General features: G+C 36.7%; 1 protein-coding gene across 8 annotated transcripts in view; it reads left to right on the top strand.

Moving 5' to 3' along the window:
* The window catches only part of DMD (dystrophin), a 2,125,071-nt gene that overhangs the window by 755,086 nt on the left and 1,351,858 nt on the right, over window positions 1–18,127 (top strand). For all 8 annotated transcript variants that reach the window (XM_074323908.1, XM_074323912.1, XM_074323913.1 and 5 more), the window contains exon 18: window positions 7,827–7,950. In XM_074323908.1, the coding sequence (XP_074180009.1) occupies window positions 7,827–7,950 (124 nt within the window). The remainder of the gene's footprint in view (window positions 1–7,826; window positions 7,951–18,127) is intronic.

Genomic DNA, 18,127 nt, shown 5'->3' with positions numbered 1-18,127 from the left:
TTGTCACTTCACTGCTAACCATAAATAATAACAAAGATGGGATTTTAGGATCTACTTGAAAAATATAGGACAGAATATTCATCAGTGATTACAGGAGAAAAAAATCGTTTTGTGAATAGAGAATGAGAAGTCAATTTTCTTAGTAGATGAAGAAGATTTTACTTGGATGAAGTTAGACTGGATTTAAGGGATAGAGTCTGTCTGTAAAAACATGGAGAAGTACATTAAGTACAGAGTGAAGTGTGTTATGAGAGTCAGATGAGTAATGGGCTGATTCTGAATGTGTAGAGGCCCAGGATGAGCGACTTACTGTATCTCAGGCCATTAACAATGGTTTTGTGAGTTTTAAAAGTGAAAATAAAAAGAATTAGAAGCGAGTGGTTTTGTGCAGAAAGAAAAATGCACGCATAGAATCTAAGATTTAATGTGATATGGAAAGTAATTCTTCAGTGTTTTTCTCAAGGGTTTTCAAGACGGTAACTGAGTTAACAACTGTAAGATATCTTCAGTTGGTGATTAAATACGCAGCCTCAGGTAGTACAAAGCAAGGTAGAAAATACCCCTGACGAAACACTGGGGAGAGTAGATAGCACTCACTTTATAAACATGTATAAATGTAAGTCAGGAGAATCTGTTCATTTGCCGTATATATCAGCAAAGATACCTGAAAAAACATTCAAGAGCAGTGAAAATGTAAAAACTAGGGGGAAAACCAAGGAAAGTGATGATGTAATAGCTGCCAAATTGATAAGGAATAAAATAAATGAGCAATTGTTACTTGAAAGCCAGGGTTTGAGTGGAAGCCAAGAAGGAGACCTTGTTCATTTTGCTAAAAGCAGTGGAAATGCCACTGAGACTAAGCGTTGAATGTGGGCCATTGGCACTCAGTAAGACTGCATGTGTGGCCTTTTGACACTCTGCTTCTGCTTTGCTTCCCCTTCACCCTTCCATCCTTGTTGCTGGCACAAGGAGGTGGGGACGCCTACTGTCAGGATACTGGAGGGGAAACAATGCTAGCAGCTGACTGTTAACTCCTAGAACTGCTAAGGGATGGTATTGAATGTTAGATGCTAGAATGTAGGCTCACTGTATATTATATTGGGACAGAAAAAAAAACTAGTATTGAAATCATAGATGTGGTTGAATCAAAAAGCCCCCATGGAAACTACAGGAAAAAAAAAAAGTCAAAATAAGATTAGGTGAGGAATGGCACAGAGCTTAAATCATGTGAGCATGGGGTTTATGCTCCACCTATTTCCAAAGAAATCAAGATGTCACAATGATGAAAGAAAGGAGTAAAACAGCGTCTAACAGCTGAGACTTGTACATACGCATTGATATTTTGTTTCATTCCATTTCAGAAAGAAAGTATAACTTATTAACCCATGTGCCTACGAATAGATATATTTTTTTCCCCCTAGGCAAAGCACTCCGCTCATGAGTGCCCTAGAAAAATTTCAAATCCCTTTAAAAAAAAATCTGTAAATCAAAAAAGGAGTATAATCACTCTCCAAAGGGACTTTTATGTGAAAGGGAAGTTCAAACACCTCGTGCAATTTCTTTCGAAATGTATAAAATGAGACCAAAACTAATAATCGAATGAGGAAAGACCTCTTTGTGGAATTTCCCATCCTGTTGCCTGAATTGATCTTAATTATTAGAACTACATGGCAGCTGGTGCCCAGGCCTTTCTTAAACTCTTCACAGACTGAGCAGCAGACAGACGGTTACCATGGTGTTCACTCCACAAAGCCTTCATTGTGTGGAGATAACCAATTTACTTGGCAGAGCCTGTAGTCTAGAAGCTGATTTAATCCTACTTCATTAAAGAGGTGTTTTTTTGATTAGCCAAAAAAAAAAAAAAAAAAAGTTACAGTATGAGCTGAGCCCAGTTCTATGACTAAAGCATTTTATTTGTGAAATGGATGCTTCACTAAACCAAATTCCTTGATAATGTGGACACATGCGTTTTCATTTCTGTTGTCTATCCAGTTTAATGCTGTGTCTGTCATATTGTAAGCACTTAGTATACATTTTGTGGCAGAAACAAAGGGAGATATGTCACTTTTAAAAGGAAACATACAGTTTCACATTTTTACAGGAAGACAGATGTCAAAGTACGTGATTTTTTGAATGAAAATTATTTACCTTCCAATGGGATAAATAACCTCCCTTTAAAGCTTATTTGTTTCTCCGTCCTTGCCCCCTGCCCCACCAATGGATTGGAGATGGTGGTAAAGGATCATTATAACACGTGTGCAAACTGGAGCAATATAAATTCCAGGCCTCGCAGAAAACTTTAGCAATTCTCTCCCAGCTGTGATGCTAGCCTATCACCTCAAGTCAAGCTTCAGTTTCATGGACCTGTAGGTGGAAGTGAGCAGTCTTTCCAAGAGACAGTCTGAACCAAAAGGATGTGAGATCAGGGAGACCAAGGGGGGATTTCACAGTGACTGGTGGATATTCACATCTCACTTTTATGAGTAAGAGAATATTTGGTGTGCAATTGAGTCAGACTGATTTAAAAAAAAAGAGGGACAAAATTGACCAAAGTGGATTACAACGAGAAGCCAAGTTTTCAAAATAGAAATCTTCTAGTGGATAGGTGGATAAGAGTCAGTAAAGGATATCACTTCATTGGAGGAGAGACAGCACTTAAGTACGGCTCTGGGCTCCCTAAGAAATCTGAAGTGAGATTTGTTTCTAGAAGAAGTGCTTGAATAAAGTCCCAAGTAGATTATACGGTTAGATTTGTCAAGGCCAGATCATATAGGACCATGTCAAAATTTTGGTCTTTATCCTAAGAAAAACGGAAAGTCTTGAAGTGTTTTTATGAATGAGGGTAACATAATCAAATAGTCCATAGACTAGATGGGAGAGTTCCAGATTGTTTGCTGTTTTGATGTTACGTTGTATGAGTTCCTTATGTATTTTGGATATTAACCCCTATTGGTGAATATCTTCTCCCATTCACTAGGTTTTCTTTTTGTTTTGTTGATGGTTTCCTTTGCTGTGCAAAAACTCTTTACTTTGATGTAGTCCCATTTGCTTATTTTTTTCTTTTGTTTCCCTTGCCAGAGGAGATATATCTATATCTATATCTATATCTATGTCTATGTCTATGTCTATGTCTATGTCTATGTCGATGTCGATGTCGATGTCGATGTCTATATCTATCTATCTATCTATCTATCTATCTATCTATCTATCTATCTATCTATTGATCTATACATATGTATATATATTTCTAAGACTGATGTCAAAGAGTTTACTGCCTATGTTCTAGGAGTTTTATGGTTTCTGGTCTTGCATTTAAGTCCTTAATCTGTTTTGAGTTTTTCTTGTATTGACTCCTGTTTTGAAATCAACCCTCCCTTGACACCCATATTTCCTTCCAGTCATTCTCTTATCTTCATAAAAGGCAAATGTTTTGCAAGATTTGTCCAGTTTATGGATCACTGTTTTGCACCATATACAAAAATAAACCCAAAATGGATTAAAGACTTAAATGTAAGACCCCAAAACCTTATAAACCTCCTAGAAGAAAACATAGGCAGTAAACTCTCAGACATTACCCTTAGTAATATTTTTACCGATATTTATTGATAGGGGAACAAAAAAAATAAGCAAGTGGACTACATTAAACTAAAAAGTTTTTGCACAGCAAAGGAAGCCATCGACAAAACAAAGAGATACCCTGCTGAATGGGAGAAGATATTCACCAATGATGTAACTGATAAGGGGTTATATCCAAAATTTATTTTAAAAAACTCATGCAACTCAACACGAAAAGAACAAACAATCAAATTAACAAATGGGCAGACGACCTGAATAGACATTTCTCCAAAGAGGACATACACATGGCCAATAGACATATGAAAAGATGCTCAGTGTCACAAATCATCAGAGAAATGCAAATAAAAACTACAATGAGATATCACCTCACTCCGGTCAGAATGACCATCATCAATAAATCAACAAACAAGTGTTGGCAAGGATGTGGAGAAAAGGGAACGCTCATGCACTGTTGGTGGGATTGCAAATTGGTGCAATAGGGGAACAAATTGGTGCTTTCTGTGGAAAGCAGTATGGAGTTTCCTCAAAAAAATTAAAAACATAGAACTACCTTATGACCCAGGAATTCCACTCGGTATTTATCGGAAGAAATCCAAAACACTAATTTGAAAAGATATATGCACCCCTATGTTCACTGCAACATAATTTACAATAGCCAATATATGGGAACAACTGAAATGTCCATCAATAAATGATTGGATAAAGAGGAGGTACATATATACAATGGAATAGTACTGGGCCATAAAAAATGAAATGTTACCATTTGTGACAACACAGATGGATCTAGAGGGCATTTTGCTAAATGAAAGAAATCAGGCTGAGAAAGACAAGTACCATAGAATCTCACTTATATGTGGAATCTAAAGAACAAAATAAATGAACAAACAAAAGAAAACAAAGGAGTCAATAAAATATGCTTAAATTAATATATGCAGAATTAAGTTGAGAGGGAGGGATTGAATTTACAGTAGAAAGATAACAAAAAATTGATAGATGCCTGAAAAGAAGTAAGATAATAAAGTATAAATTACAGGTAGAGGGGTTGACTTTCAGTAAAAGAAAGAAAATTCACTCCAGTGTAACAGAAGGGAATGAGAAGGGCAGATTGCAGGTAAGATTGGATATTTGGACATAGGATATGGAAGAAATTCTAGTCTGATAATTGTACTTTTCTTTACAAATTAGAAGACAATGTCATCTGTTGATAGCTGGAGAAAGAGGATGGGTCAGAGCTTTGAGAATTTTGGAAAACGTTTAAAATAGTTTCTATGGAGAGTCGGAGTTCAAATTGAAAAACTAAACGTGGCAGGACGATGGGTTGATTTGAGGCCGTTGATCATTGCCTTAGTTTGGGTTCCCCCAAGAGTGGATCTGGAGACAAAGATTTAGGTGCAAACGGTTTATTTGGGAAGCAAAGTGGGGAAGTGAGGTTAGGAAAACAAGGCAGGCAATACAGGATGATACATGAGCTGGTTATTGCCGGCGGCAACGGGGTTCAATTCTCCTGGGAACCCTGTGGTGCATTGCGTGTACCATCCTTCACCATGGCTGCACCCTGGACGGCAGACGTGGGATATTTATCCACCATCTCCCAGCTCCCACTCGTAAAGGGTCACTCCTGAGGTATACACGTCTTGGCACTCCTGGTGCGCCCCGTGCATTGGCAAGTGAACGCCCACAGGCAGAGAGAGGCACAAGAATTTTTATATTGTACCAAAAGAAAAGCAAAAATGCCTTTCTTACGACATGGTGATGGAAAAAAATGCATTGGATTTCATAGGGGGTTAAATGGCCATCATCAAAGGCTTGGTTTAATGAGTTAACATAAATGAGAGAAATGGAAAGAGGCGTTTTTAGAAGTATGCAACAGGACTCTGCAGGCACACCTCGTTTTATTGCACTGCATTTTATTGCGTTTCACAGATGTTGTGTGTTTTACAAATTGAAGGCAAGGCCCTCCACCAGCAAAAGAATTGTAACTCCTTTATTGCAATACTTGCTTTATTGCAGTTGTCTGGAACCGAACCCACAACATCTCTGAGATATGCCTGTGTTTTAAAATCAACATTATGAATGAAGAAATAGGAAACCGAATAATTAAACTCACAGGAAAGCAAAATGTAGGAAAGAGAGCAGTTGCCATGGGTAATAAAAGAAAAATCCATAAATATTTACAGTCCATATGCAAATGAAAGTATTGACATCCATTGATATAAAATGTGGGGTCAAAAAATCTCTGAAATCAGATATCTGTTCCTTCAATTTCTTGTTGGGTATCTTTTACTCAGTAAATATTTATTACTATGAACCAGAACCTCTTTGAGGTGAAGGATATAATAGTGAACAAGATGAATTTACATCCTTCCCCACAGTTCTAATAGTCTGAGATCAATTAATTTCTCTGTGCCTCCATCTCCTTACATGAGCAGAGAGATGGATAATATCTTTTCCCACATGCTTCTGTAAGGATGAAAAAAGAGAATACTTTATTGGAAGTGTTTCATGTTCTGTGAAGCTCCATATCTGTTTCATTTTAAACCAATAGCTTGCAACGAACATGACACTTTTTATTAGGTTTATATGATTTAAAGCCCTGAAATTTGAGTTCAGGAAATCAGTTCATAAGTTTGTGATATGGATAACTGGCTTAAAGATAATTTATGTGAAAAATTCCTAGAAGGTTTAACTCAATTTAACTTCAATGTGAGTTGAAAGTCCAATATGGAAGTCAAAACATTGATTTAATCCATAGGTTGCATCAATGAAAGTATTGGAAACCAAGAAGATAATTGTCTCCTCTTCCCTGATTATAATAAATACTACTATGATCCCTTTACCAGCCAAATTTTAAAGAAAGCAAAATCCTGTCAAACCATGAATTATTCATTGAAGTAACTAGGAGCAGGGTAGGTTCAGTATCAGATACCTTCTAACTGATTTAAAGAGCCAATTCAAACTATTTGAGGATTGTATTGGAAAAGAAGAAATAGCATGGTGATTAAAGTACATTACTTGGTGTCTTAAATCTTGGATTTGTATTTTTGTTCTAATTCACAAATTTCCTATGAAAATTGAGAAGTCATTTATTTTTCTGGACAGTTTCATTTGTTTGCCTGTTTGTTTTAATTCATTAATAAATGATTGGATTAGATGAGCGCTAAGTTCCCTTTTCATAGATTCTTTACAGATGCTGATAAAATGTAGGAGTTCTTAAGAAAAATGGCACACACACTCAGAATTGTGCCTGGAATCTCAAGTGATTCATAGACCTCCTCAACCCTTGCAGCCTTTCCATGACTCCCCCAAAACCTCTGCTTTAACTAAACCTGAATCACCTCATCTAAGTGAATAGTTTATTTCCATTAGCTCTATAGATCTCTGCAATAAAAGAGTGTTTGAGAATAACAGGGTAGTTGATGAGATATCTACTGCAGTATAACAACACACCAAAATTTGCTGGCGTAAAACAATAGTTATTTATCATTTCTCACAATTCTGCAGGGTGGGCAGGACTCTTGGGGGCAGTTCTGTGGCCTTAGGGTGTTAGCTGGAGCACTCGTTTGGTTGCATTCAGCTAGTATTTGAGATGAGTCAGAAGGTCTGGTACCTCACGCTCTTCCACGTGTTCTCTCTACTTGGCTAGATTGAGCTTTCTTAAAGGGTCGTTGGAATTTTTATTTAACAGCTGCATTCTCCGAGTGTGTGCTCTAAGAGGATAAGATCCAAGATGCAAGCACGTATGAAGCTTCTGCTTGCATTACACTTGCTAATATCCCATTTGCCATAGGAAATCACATGGCCAAATCCAGAATCAGTATGTTTGGACACTATATAAATGCATGACTATCAGAGGTATGGTTCAGTGGGAACCCACCAAAAGGAATGTCTTCTTTGCTGTAAATACTTTCCAAAAAGAAGAAGGTTTATCTTGGGAAGTAGTAATTTTTCTACCAGTGCAAACCTTCAAGCAGAGGCCGAGGAATAGCTTATAGGGGATTCAGTAGAGGTGATGGCTACATTGAGATGAATAAAATGGCCTCCATGATCATAAGACTGTAGATCAAAGCTGACTGCAAATTTTGAGCCTACCGACTATGGAAATAGTCATGCTATTAAGAGTAAAAGGAGCATCAGGCAAGAGTCTCAGATTAGGTGGAGAATGATAAATGTGGATAGACTGACTTTTTTTTTTTCAACATAGAGGAAAGTGATAATCAACAAATAATGACCCTTATTCTTTGCTGTCTTAGGTTGGATGTCGATATAACTGAACTTCACAGTTGGATTACTCGTTCAGAAGCCGTGTTGCAGAGTCCTGAATTTGCAATCTATCGGAAGGAAGGCAACGTCTCAGACCTTAAAGAGAAAGTCAATGTAGGTTATGCATTAATTGTATGTAATTTCCTAAGTTTTGCTGCTTGTAAACTCTATGCTTTGTGCTCTCTGGTGCTGTTAGAGCTGAAAAGATTTAAGCAATATGATATTATACTTTTAAGTATATCTTGAAATATATTTTAGGTATCAAACAGAATCAAAGTGTAGCCTAGCAGAATCTTTCCTGGTTCTGCTATGATTGACCAGGAATGCTTTCCATAAACCTTCTTTAACTTTTATATCGTTTAGCTCTAAATTAACAATTTTATAACACGAACTTACATTGATTTCCCTTCACATATTGTTCTGTCTCCTCAACACTGGGACTTAGCAAGCTTGTAGACTAGCCTAGACTAGAATAGACCCTTAGAAATGCTATACTTAGGAGTCTTGTCTATGCTTTCACTGTCATCAAAAAGTTATCCTTTATAGTCATTAATATGTGCCATCAATTATAACAGATTTGCATTCTCTAGATATTTATGTGTTACATTATTATAGCAAAAGGAGTCCAGGATTTTTCAATATTTATTTGTGATAACAGATGTTTCGCTGTTTTTATTCCCTACTGAGACATTATAGTTTTCTCCTCTGTAATAGGGATTTCTATTAATTTAATAAGAGCGTCTTCATCTTCAGGGACATTATCAGTTCTTTGATTTTTCAACTTCGACAATTATAAAACATCCATTTTGGGTATGTAATTGGCGATACAGGCGTACCTCATTTTATTGCCCTTCGCTTTGTTGCGCTTCACAGATGTGTTTTTTTTACAAATTGAAGGCAAGACCCCCCTCTACCAGCGAAACATTGCAACTCGCTTTGATTGCAGCTCGCAGTAGTTTATTGTGGTGGTCTGGAACCGAAAGTGCAATATCTCTGAGGTGTGCCTTTAGTTTGTAAGGTAATTTCTAACAGGCAGAGTAAATTCTCTGCAGTGATCACAGTCTAAAAATAAAAAAATATTTGAATGTCACATAATTTTAGCTATAGGAAGGTTACGTGTGTGGATTAACTCTGCCTTATCTTTTGAGTATTCTGTTTCATGAATTACAAAATCTATTATATTTTAACAAATGCAACACTACCTCAAAAGCAAGTTAATACTTGCTATGGGGTTGAAACTTTTGGAGAACAAGAGATCTTCTAGAAGAAAATAAAAATCTACTTTCTTAGACTGCTTGAGGACAAGAGATAATTTCATCAACATTTCTCAGAGTTTACTATTTATAAATTGGAAATTTATTTTAAATTTATTATTAGCTCATACAACATTCTGTTAGCAGCATAATAGACTGTTATAAATAATTTCAAGAAATGGGAACTATGATTATAGAGTTAATACTTTAGTTTTAAAAAATTAAACTGAAGTATATATCAGATATAGTAGAAAATTAGCAAAATATCTTATTTCAAAGTATACCTATGTTAAGATACATCTTTGTTCAGATTTTTGAGGGAAATCTCCGAGTAGAAAATTACATAGAGAAGATGCCCTCTAAATACCTTTCAAGGTTCATGTGACATCTGACCATCGAAAGTACGAATCATCTTGGGCAGACATTTTACTAGCTAATTTAAAATTTCTTAATCTATCTGAATAATCTACTTATCCGTTTGTCATCCAATGTGTGCTATCTTAAAACAGCTTTGAGCAAGCAGGAAAATTGAATCCCAGCATTTAAGGAATATAAATTTAAATTTTTACTGTTATCCTATGGTTACCTAGAATCAATTTACATTTAATCAATAGTGTCAGCAATGACAGACCGAAAGTGCTCAATAAAAATGTACAATATTGTATGAGTGGTTTTCTAAATGCCTCGTGAGTCACCTTTATCAACTTCTACTCTCATTTTCTAAAATAACGACATCATTCTTAATTGCCTACTAAAATAAGACATGAAATGATTTACCTAGACATTTCCTTCAGGCTAAATATAATGTATATGTATTAAAAATCCTTGAGAGGCATACATAATAATGAAGATGGATATGCAGTTTAGGTGTACATCAATTTTCTTCTTCACCTCTCAGTTTACGTAGGTTATTTTGAACACTTGGGAAGCCTATTTTATGAGTTTGAGTGGTATTCATTCATTTTTAGGTATCCATTAAAAAATGGCTAAATATTGCCTTCTCTCTCTCTCTCCCTCTCTCTTTTTTTTTCTTTCTTTCGTTCACTGTATTCCTTCACCATTTGTTACTTCCGAGTGCTTTCGGCCAATTAGAAAACCCTAGGATGCTATCAGTTCAATTTTTATATACTTTTGAACCTAACATAATCTTTTCTTCTCTATGAATCATGTGCTTTGTACATACAGTTAACATGATGGACTGACTTGAAAGTTGAGTTCTAGGGGACATTTCTACTCAGAGTATGGTCCCTAGACAACCAACATTGGCAGCAGTTGTGAGCTTGTTAGAAATGTAGGATTCCAAATCGAATGAATCAGAATCTGCCTCTAAACAAAAGCCCAAGGTGATTTGTACGTAAAGTTCTGAGAATTGAACAAGATACAATCTGGGGCTTTCCCAGACTTTTAGATGCTCCTTCACACATTCTGTTAATATCACCACCGTGCAGAATTTCTAATGGAATTACAAACAGGTCTAGCTACTTAACTTCTTGAATTGAGCTCGTGGTAATGTGAGTTAGTAATGAAACAACGAAACAACCTGTTTGACCATAAGGTAATATGACAAGGTGTCTGAGCATCTGCGACCTGTACAGTGTGCTCTTGAAAACCTTCCTACCTGCTGTGCAGGTGAACAGGCCTTAGGCTGTTTCTGCTTACTCACACCCACACCAGATCAACTTTTAACCAAGTTCTGTTATATATCTGCACGCCAATGAATTTCACATTTCTATTATCTATATTTGCCACCCAGAATATAGCTACCTGTGTTGGTCTGTCCTTTCTTGTCTCTTCATCTCTGTGCTCTTCTGCACTCTTTCCTCTGCCTCACTTCTGGTTCTTTGTCCCTTCTCACGCTCTCACTCCACTACAAAATACTTCTTCCAAGGCAAAGTCTCTGTCCTCTGTACTCATTCCATTCATACAGGGAAACCACTTTTACTCTCAAGAACTCTGCTAATAACTCTTTAACACACCCACTCCTTTAGAATTGCGTTTTCTCATTTCCCAGGGCCAATTCCAAAGATACCATTCTCTTTCTTAAAATGTCACTTCCGTTGTGTCTCATGCCAAGTGGCCATCTATCATTCACCATTTTATCATATTATCTTCTCATTGAAGACTTTGGCACCAGGATCCCAGTCTTCCCCTCCAAGTTGTACTTTCATCCTTAATAATCTCAGCCCATGTGGACTGTCCTGCTACCACCAAAAGCTTCCATTTCCCTCATCTCCTCAATTTAGCCACCCACTTGCATAACTATACTGGAGATGTCTCACTGCCAGACATTATGACATTTCTGAACCACACTTGAACAGATTCATCAGTGTTTCTTTCATTCTTTTTTTTTTAATTAAAATGTATTGGGGTGACAATTGTTAGTAAAATTACATCGATTTCAGGTGTACAATTCTGTATTACATCATCTATAAATCCCATTGTGTGTTCACCACCCAGAGTCAGTTCTCCTTCCATCACCATATATTTGATCCCCTTTACCCTCTTCTCCCACCCCCCACCCCCCTTACCCTCTGGTAACCACTGAACTATTGTCTGTGTCTATGAGTTTTTGTTTCTTCATTTGTTTGTCTTGTTCCTTTGTTGTTTTCAGTTTTATATACCACATTTCAGTGGAATCATATGGTTCTCGACTTTTTCTATCCGACTTATTTCACTTAGTGTAATAATCTCAAGATCCATCCATGTTGTCACAAATGTTCCTATATCATCTTTTCTTACCACCAAATAGTATTCCATTGTGTATATATATCACAACTTCTTTATCCATTCATCTGTTGAAGGACACTTTGGTTGTTTCCATGGCTTGGCCACCATAAATAGAGCTGCAATGACCATTGGAGCACATACATTTTCATGGATAAACGTTTCCAGATTTTTGGGGTAGATACTCAGGAGAGGGATTGCTGGGTCATATGGTAATTCTATTCCTAATTTTTGAGGAACCTCCACACTGCCTTCCATAGTGGCTTCACTAATCTACATTCCCACCAACAGTGTATGAGGGCTCCTTTTTCTCCACAGCCTCTCCAACACTTGTTATTATTTGTCTTGTGATGATAGACATTCTAACTGGAGTGAGGTGATATCTCATTGTGGTTTCTATTTGCATTTCTCTGAAGATTAGTGATGTTGAGCATTTTTTCATATGTCTATTGGCCATTTGTATGTCCTCAATTAGTATTTTTTAAGAAGCTTTCCATGCATCTGTATAAAGTTTCTCCTGAATTTCTCTCAATAGTTATTTCAAGTTTTTATGGGTCCCCTAAACTTTTCCCCACCATTTACGGTAGATGACTTTCACTCTTACTTTAAGTAAAATAATATCTCACAGATTATGTGTATTTATGCTCAGAGTCTCTTTCTTTCCCTCTGCATTGGTGGAAGAGACTGTGCTTTGGCTAGTTATGGCTAATTTGTGTGTGTGCATACATGTGTATATGCTTGCGTTTTCTCAGTATAGTCACTGTCTGTATCCTAAGGCACTTGTTTCCATACAGTCACACATCATATCTTCAGTCTCTCTATTTTCTGGGTCTTTATCATTAGCCTTTAAACAGGCTGTTTTTTCATCTTTTGGAAAACCGTCCTTTCCTATAAACACACACATGAATATTGATGTGCCTTATTTTGCTCAACTTCTCTGCAGCACTAGACCCTATTAGCCTCTTTATTCTTCATGAAATTCTTTCCTCTCTTGGTTTATGGGATACCCTTATCTACTGGTTACCTTTTTTACATTTTTGGCCATTTGTTCCATCTCATATCTCCTTTTATTGATATTTCCTACAGTTCTTCTCTTGTTTTTCTTCTCTGAATTATCCTCATTCTTTCCCATTCAAATAGCATCTATATTCTAATGACCCCAAATATGTATCTTTAGCTTATCTCTGACCCTTAAAGCCCAGGCCAACATATCTAATTGCCTAATAAGCACCTTTAATTGAATATTTGCCTGAAAAGTTAAAATACACCTCATTATTTCCCCTGCCCTATTTTAATCTTTCTCTTTCCTTTCTCTCTTCCAGCAGCCTAATCTACAAACCTAAAAGCTAACTAGGCTATCTAGATTTATCTCTACCATTCACAAGTCCACCCTTACCATTCACAAGTTCACTCCCTTACCAGCTCTTGAAACTTTCCAATTCTCTCTATTCCCATCACCACAACCCTAATTAAAGCTAATATCGTGGCTTACCTATGTTTAAGATGACAATCTTTAGCTGGTCTTTCCTGCCACTAATGTTATATTCCTTTAGAAGTTTCTGCATCACTTCTACCAAAGTGAACTTATTACACTGTAAGTATTATCTTGTTATGTCTCTGTTTATATTCGATTGAGAAAGAAAAAAGAAGTTCCTGATACCCAGGAGCTGACTTGGTGCTTCAGTTAGGCCTTGGAGTTGCTGGGTGCTATACTTATCTCTGATGGTCTGCTGTCAAATATAAACGACAGCTTAGAATGCCAACCTCAGATGGCCACTTCATCATTGTGATAGATCAAGACAAAAACATGACCACTTTGTAACCATGTCTCAATACAGACAAAAATAATAACATTATCCAAACTTTCCAAAATGACCAAATCTCCCTCATCTTCAATAAGATAGCAGATTATGCGTCTTTACTGATCATAGCTTTATCCTCTCTACATTCATCATGCCATCTAGGTAGAAAAAAATTTAAGATACCCAATCATAGAATTGCCCCCACTTCCCTACAGCATCTATTTAAAGGCAAAGTCCTGTTTCTTTTTTTATTTTTTTATTTTATTAAATTTATTGGGGTGACAATTGTTAGTAAAATTCCATAGAATTCAGGTGTACAATTCTGTATTACATCATCTATAAATCCCATTGTGTGTTCACCACCCAGAGTCAGTTCTCCTTCCATCACCATATATTCGATCCCCCTTACCCTCATCTCCCACCCCCCACCCCCCGCCCCCCCTTACCCTCTGGCAACCACTAAACTGTTGTCTGTGTCTGAGTTTCTGTTTCTCATTTGTTTGTCTTGTTCTTTTGTTGTGTTTGGTTTATATACCACATATCAGTGAAATCACATGGTTCTCTGCTTTTTCTGTCTGACTTATTTTGCTCAGCATTACACTCTCAAGATCCATCCATGTTGTCACAAATGTTCCTATATCATCTTTTCTTACCGCCGAATAGTATTCCATTGTGTATATATACCACAACTTCTTTATCCATTCATCTATTGATGGACATTTTGGTTGTTTCCATGGCAGTGTGGAGGTTCCTCAAAAAATTACGAATAGAATTACCATATGACCCAGCAATCCCTCTCCTGGGTATCTACCCAAAAAATCTGAAAACATTTAGAGATAAAGACACGTGTGCTCCAATGTTCATTGCAGCTTTGTTTACGGTGGCCAAGACAAAGTCCTGTTTCTTTGACCATCCCCATAACCTTACACAAGCTCAATACCTATGAACTCTAACATCCTCTTAGAGACATACCCCCCATAGTTCCCTGTTACATGCCATCTCTCGTTGCAGCAAGTAAATCAACCTGTTAATCCCCAGGCCTGTTCTTGGTGGCCTTCGGTTGGAAGATACTGACAAAGTCGGTGTCTCCATGTTGCCTTCATGGTGATTCCCATGGTCTACTTCCTGTTTACGTATCCAAACTGACTTCCGCCCATTGTTATACTGATTCGATTCTTGGTTTCTAGAAATTAGGGACTGGAACTCAATTTGTTTTGGTATTGTTTTGGTTTGTTTTGGTTTGGCTAAGTTTGGTTTTGGTATCCCAGTATCTAATCTAGTGCCTGGTTCTTAACACAATTAATGTTTGACTGTGTGAATAAGTGATTAGTTTTCAGTTCTGCAGGCACATTTTAAGTCAAGCTCTGCTACCAATATGAAGGATTTAACGACTTCTGAATAAACATTTGAGTGAATAAATTACTTTTTCTGTCAAAGGGCAAAACTTAATTATAGAATGTTAAGTGAATAGAAAATTAATTGCTTCTAAAGTTAGGGTAGGACTCTGGGGAATCTGGAACTTACTTTCATATTAATTAGAGAAGATGTCATGAAAGGAAGAGGCTTTTAAGAGATGCAGATGAAGGAGGAAGAGAGGTCATAGAGTGTTTTTAATCAACTTGTTAAAGAATTAATAAACTTCTCTTTTCTGTATACTTTGCTTAAAAGTTATTTTAATTGTTTCTTTTTTCTTTATATGATTATACAACTCAATTGCCTTTTATTTTGCACTTGAAGTTATACATTTTAAAATTCATAATTTCCCGATGATCTCTAAGAATTTCCATGAGCATAATATATTTTAAAATTAACAATGCATTTCTTATGGAATGGTTCACTGATGCCTTTTTTTTAGCTTCTATTTTTTTTTTAACTGAAATTATGTTTACTAGATACTTTAGAATTTGAGTAGTAGCTTCTAAACATATAATCACATATTGAATATATATTGAGTAAAGTATTCTCCTTGTTAAGAAAAATAATTTCAAAACTATATGTTCTATTATAAAATATAAATAATTTTAAGATTAAAAATATTGTTTATGTGCATGTATACCCACACATACATATACAGTAAACAGATATGTAGGGTAACAGCCACGCATACAGAAAAGCTGGATGAGTTTCCTGAGGAAGAAAGATCAGAGAAAGATCCTAATTTCTAAGGCAGAGAGGTGTCTTCGTGAACAAGGTTATTTCAAAGAGGTAGTTTTAGTTATCGGTATTTAATGCTGTAAGAAGCATTGTACCTGGCAAGAAGAAAATTGGTGCCTTTCATGAAATAACTTTCTGTATGCTAGTGAGATCTGAAATCTGACTCTAGATATTTAGAGTAACATTGAGGGTGGAATATATAGAAGAAAATGGATGTCATGGTTGAAGAGCATTCAAATGATACACTTGGCCTTGAAAACAAGGGGAAAAGCTAATATATATAAATGTAAATTGGGGGTGTGGGAGAGAGAGGGAGAGGGAGGGAGGGTGTGTTTGTGACAGAGAGAGAGAGAGAGAGAGAGAGAGAGAGAGAGAGAGAGAGAGAGAGAGAGAGAATATGAATGAGAATGAATCAGAGCCGTAAAAGAGGAAGCAAGACTGAAGATGCTGTACTATTTGAAAAATAGCCCCCAAATTGCTGAGACCAATAAAGTATTGTTACACTTATTCTCTAGCGATACCAGAACATTCCAACATGTCAGCATAGTCAAAGATTTTGCACAATCTGAAAATGCAGGAACAACTTACTTAGCGTACTTTAAAATGTCATACTCTCTACTAGCCAAGTGGGAGTACTTGTTTATCTGCTACTGAGTCCAAGGAATCCTGGTTAGTACCTTAGTCAAGAAGCATTCCTTTCTTTTTTGTTCAGGGGAGTTTATACTTCCTCTCATTTTTTTCAAGATAATAGCTTTTCATTATTCTATAACAGATGTTATAAGCACCATGTTGCTTTTTACAGTTTTTCTTTTCCTCAACCAAAGGAAGATAATCTATTAGGTTTTTCTTAATGAATTTTACATGGTACTATTTATTTTCTTTTTTACTAAAGTTTATTGGGGTGACAATGGTTACTAAAGTTACGTAGGTTTCAAGTGTACAATTCTGTAATACATCATGTATATATCACATTGTGTGTTCACCACCCAGAGTCAGTTCTCCTTCCATCACCATATACTTGATCCCCTTTACCCTCACTTACCACTTCCCTCCCCCCTTACCCTCTGGTAACCACTAAACTATTGTCTATGTCTATGAGTTTTTGTATCTTCATTTGTTTGTCTTGTTCCTTTGTTGCTTTCAGTTTTATATCCCCCATATCAGTGAAATCATATGGTTCTTAACTTTTTTCTGACATATTTCCCTTAGCATAATACTCTCAAGATCCATCCATGTTGTCGCAAATGCACTATACATTTGCGACAACTATTTGTTTTCTATTGGGTAATTGTTTATTACTGTTGCCAGGAAATCATAAAAGTCCTGTTGAATATGCCCAACTCCTCAACTATTCTGCAGTTTCTAGAAGACTTCTTTTTACTCCAGCTTTACTAAGCTTGCAGGACTTGACTTCATGGTCTGTTTCTGTGTTCACTCTATGTATAGCTAGCAGGATTTGTCATACATTTACACCTTCATAAACATTTTAACTGTGGGTAGGGTGGGAGAGACAATAATATTGTATATAGAGACATTATGCTACAGTAGGCCTCACCTTATTATGTATCTACTGTGTACCAGGCACTATTCTAGGCACGGGTGGTAGTGTGAAGAAGGAAATACATGAGGATACCAGACTGTATACAGTTTATATTCCAGTGGGGAAGATGAAAATGAAACAAGATTAATATACAACATATAGAATGTTATTGATAAATTCCAAAGACAAAATAAAGGAGGAATGAAGGCTAGGAAATGTGTGTTTGTGTGTATGTGTAAGGGTAACTAGAAGTCCTAGCTGAAAAAGGGTCATTTAAGTAACGATCTAAAGCCAGAGAGGAATTTCTTTCATGGATATGGGAGGTAGGGGCATTTCAGCATTTCAGGCAGGAGCATGCCTGGAGTGTTGGAGAACAACAAAGAGTGTGGCTGGAGCTGAGAAATGAAGGTGTTCGGTAGTAGCAGGAGAAGAGATCAGAGAGGTTAAGGTCTGGTGGGGCCATGGTTAGAACTTGGGCTTGTACTCAGAGTGAAGTGAGGTTATTGGAGAGTTGAGCTGACCACTTTTGTGACTGTCTGCTGTGTTAAGATATCATCAGGGATGTCGACTGGTCAAAATAACTCTCCAGGTAATTCACCAAAAAGAGGGCTTATTCGGGAAAAAGAAAAAAGAAACAAAACCACCACAGCAGTGTGAGAACATACATCTCTGGCTGGACCTCCAACCGACTGCACGCGTGCAAAAAGAAAAGAGCTCAGCTTTCCCAAGATGGCCTCTATATAAATGGATCCCTCCCTCAGAAGTTACCACAAAATTTTAACGGGAAGTCAGAACTAGAGCATTAACAAGGGGCCCAG

The sequence above is a fragment of the Rhinolophus sinicus genome, chromosome X, assembly GCF_036562045.2.
Source record: "Rhinolophus sinicus isolate RSC01 chromosome X, ASM3656204v1, whole genome shotgun sequence".
In the NCBI taxonomy this organism is placed as follows: Eukaryota; Metazoa; Chordata; class Mammalia; order Chiroptera; family Rhinolophidae; genus Rhinolophus; species Rhinolophus sinicus.
The sequence above is the reverse complement of the archived record's forward strand: the minus strand, read 5'-3'. Positions and strand labels throughout refer to the sequence as shown.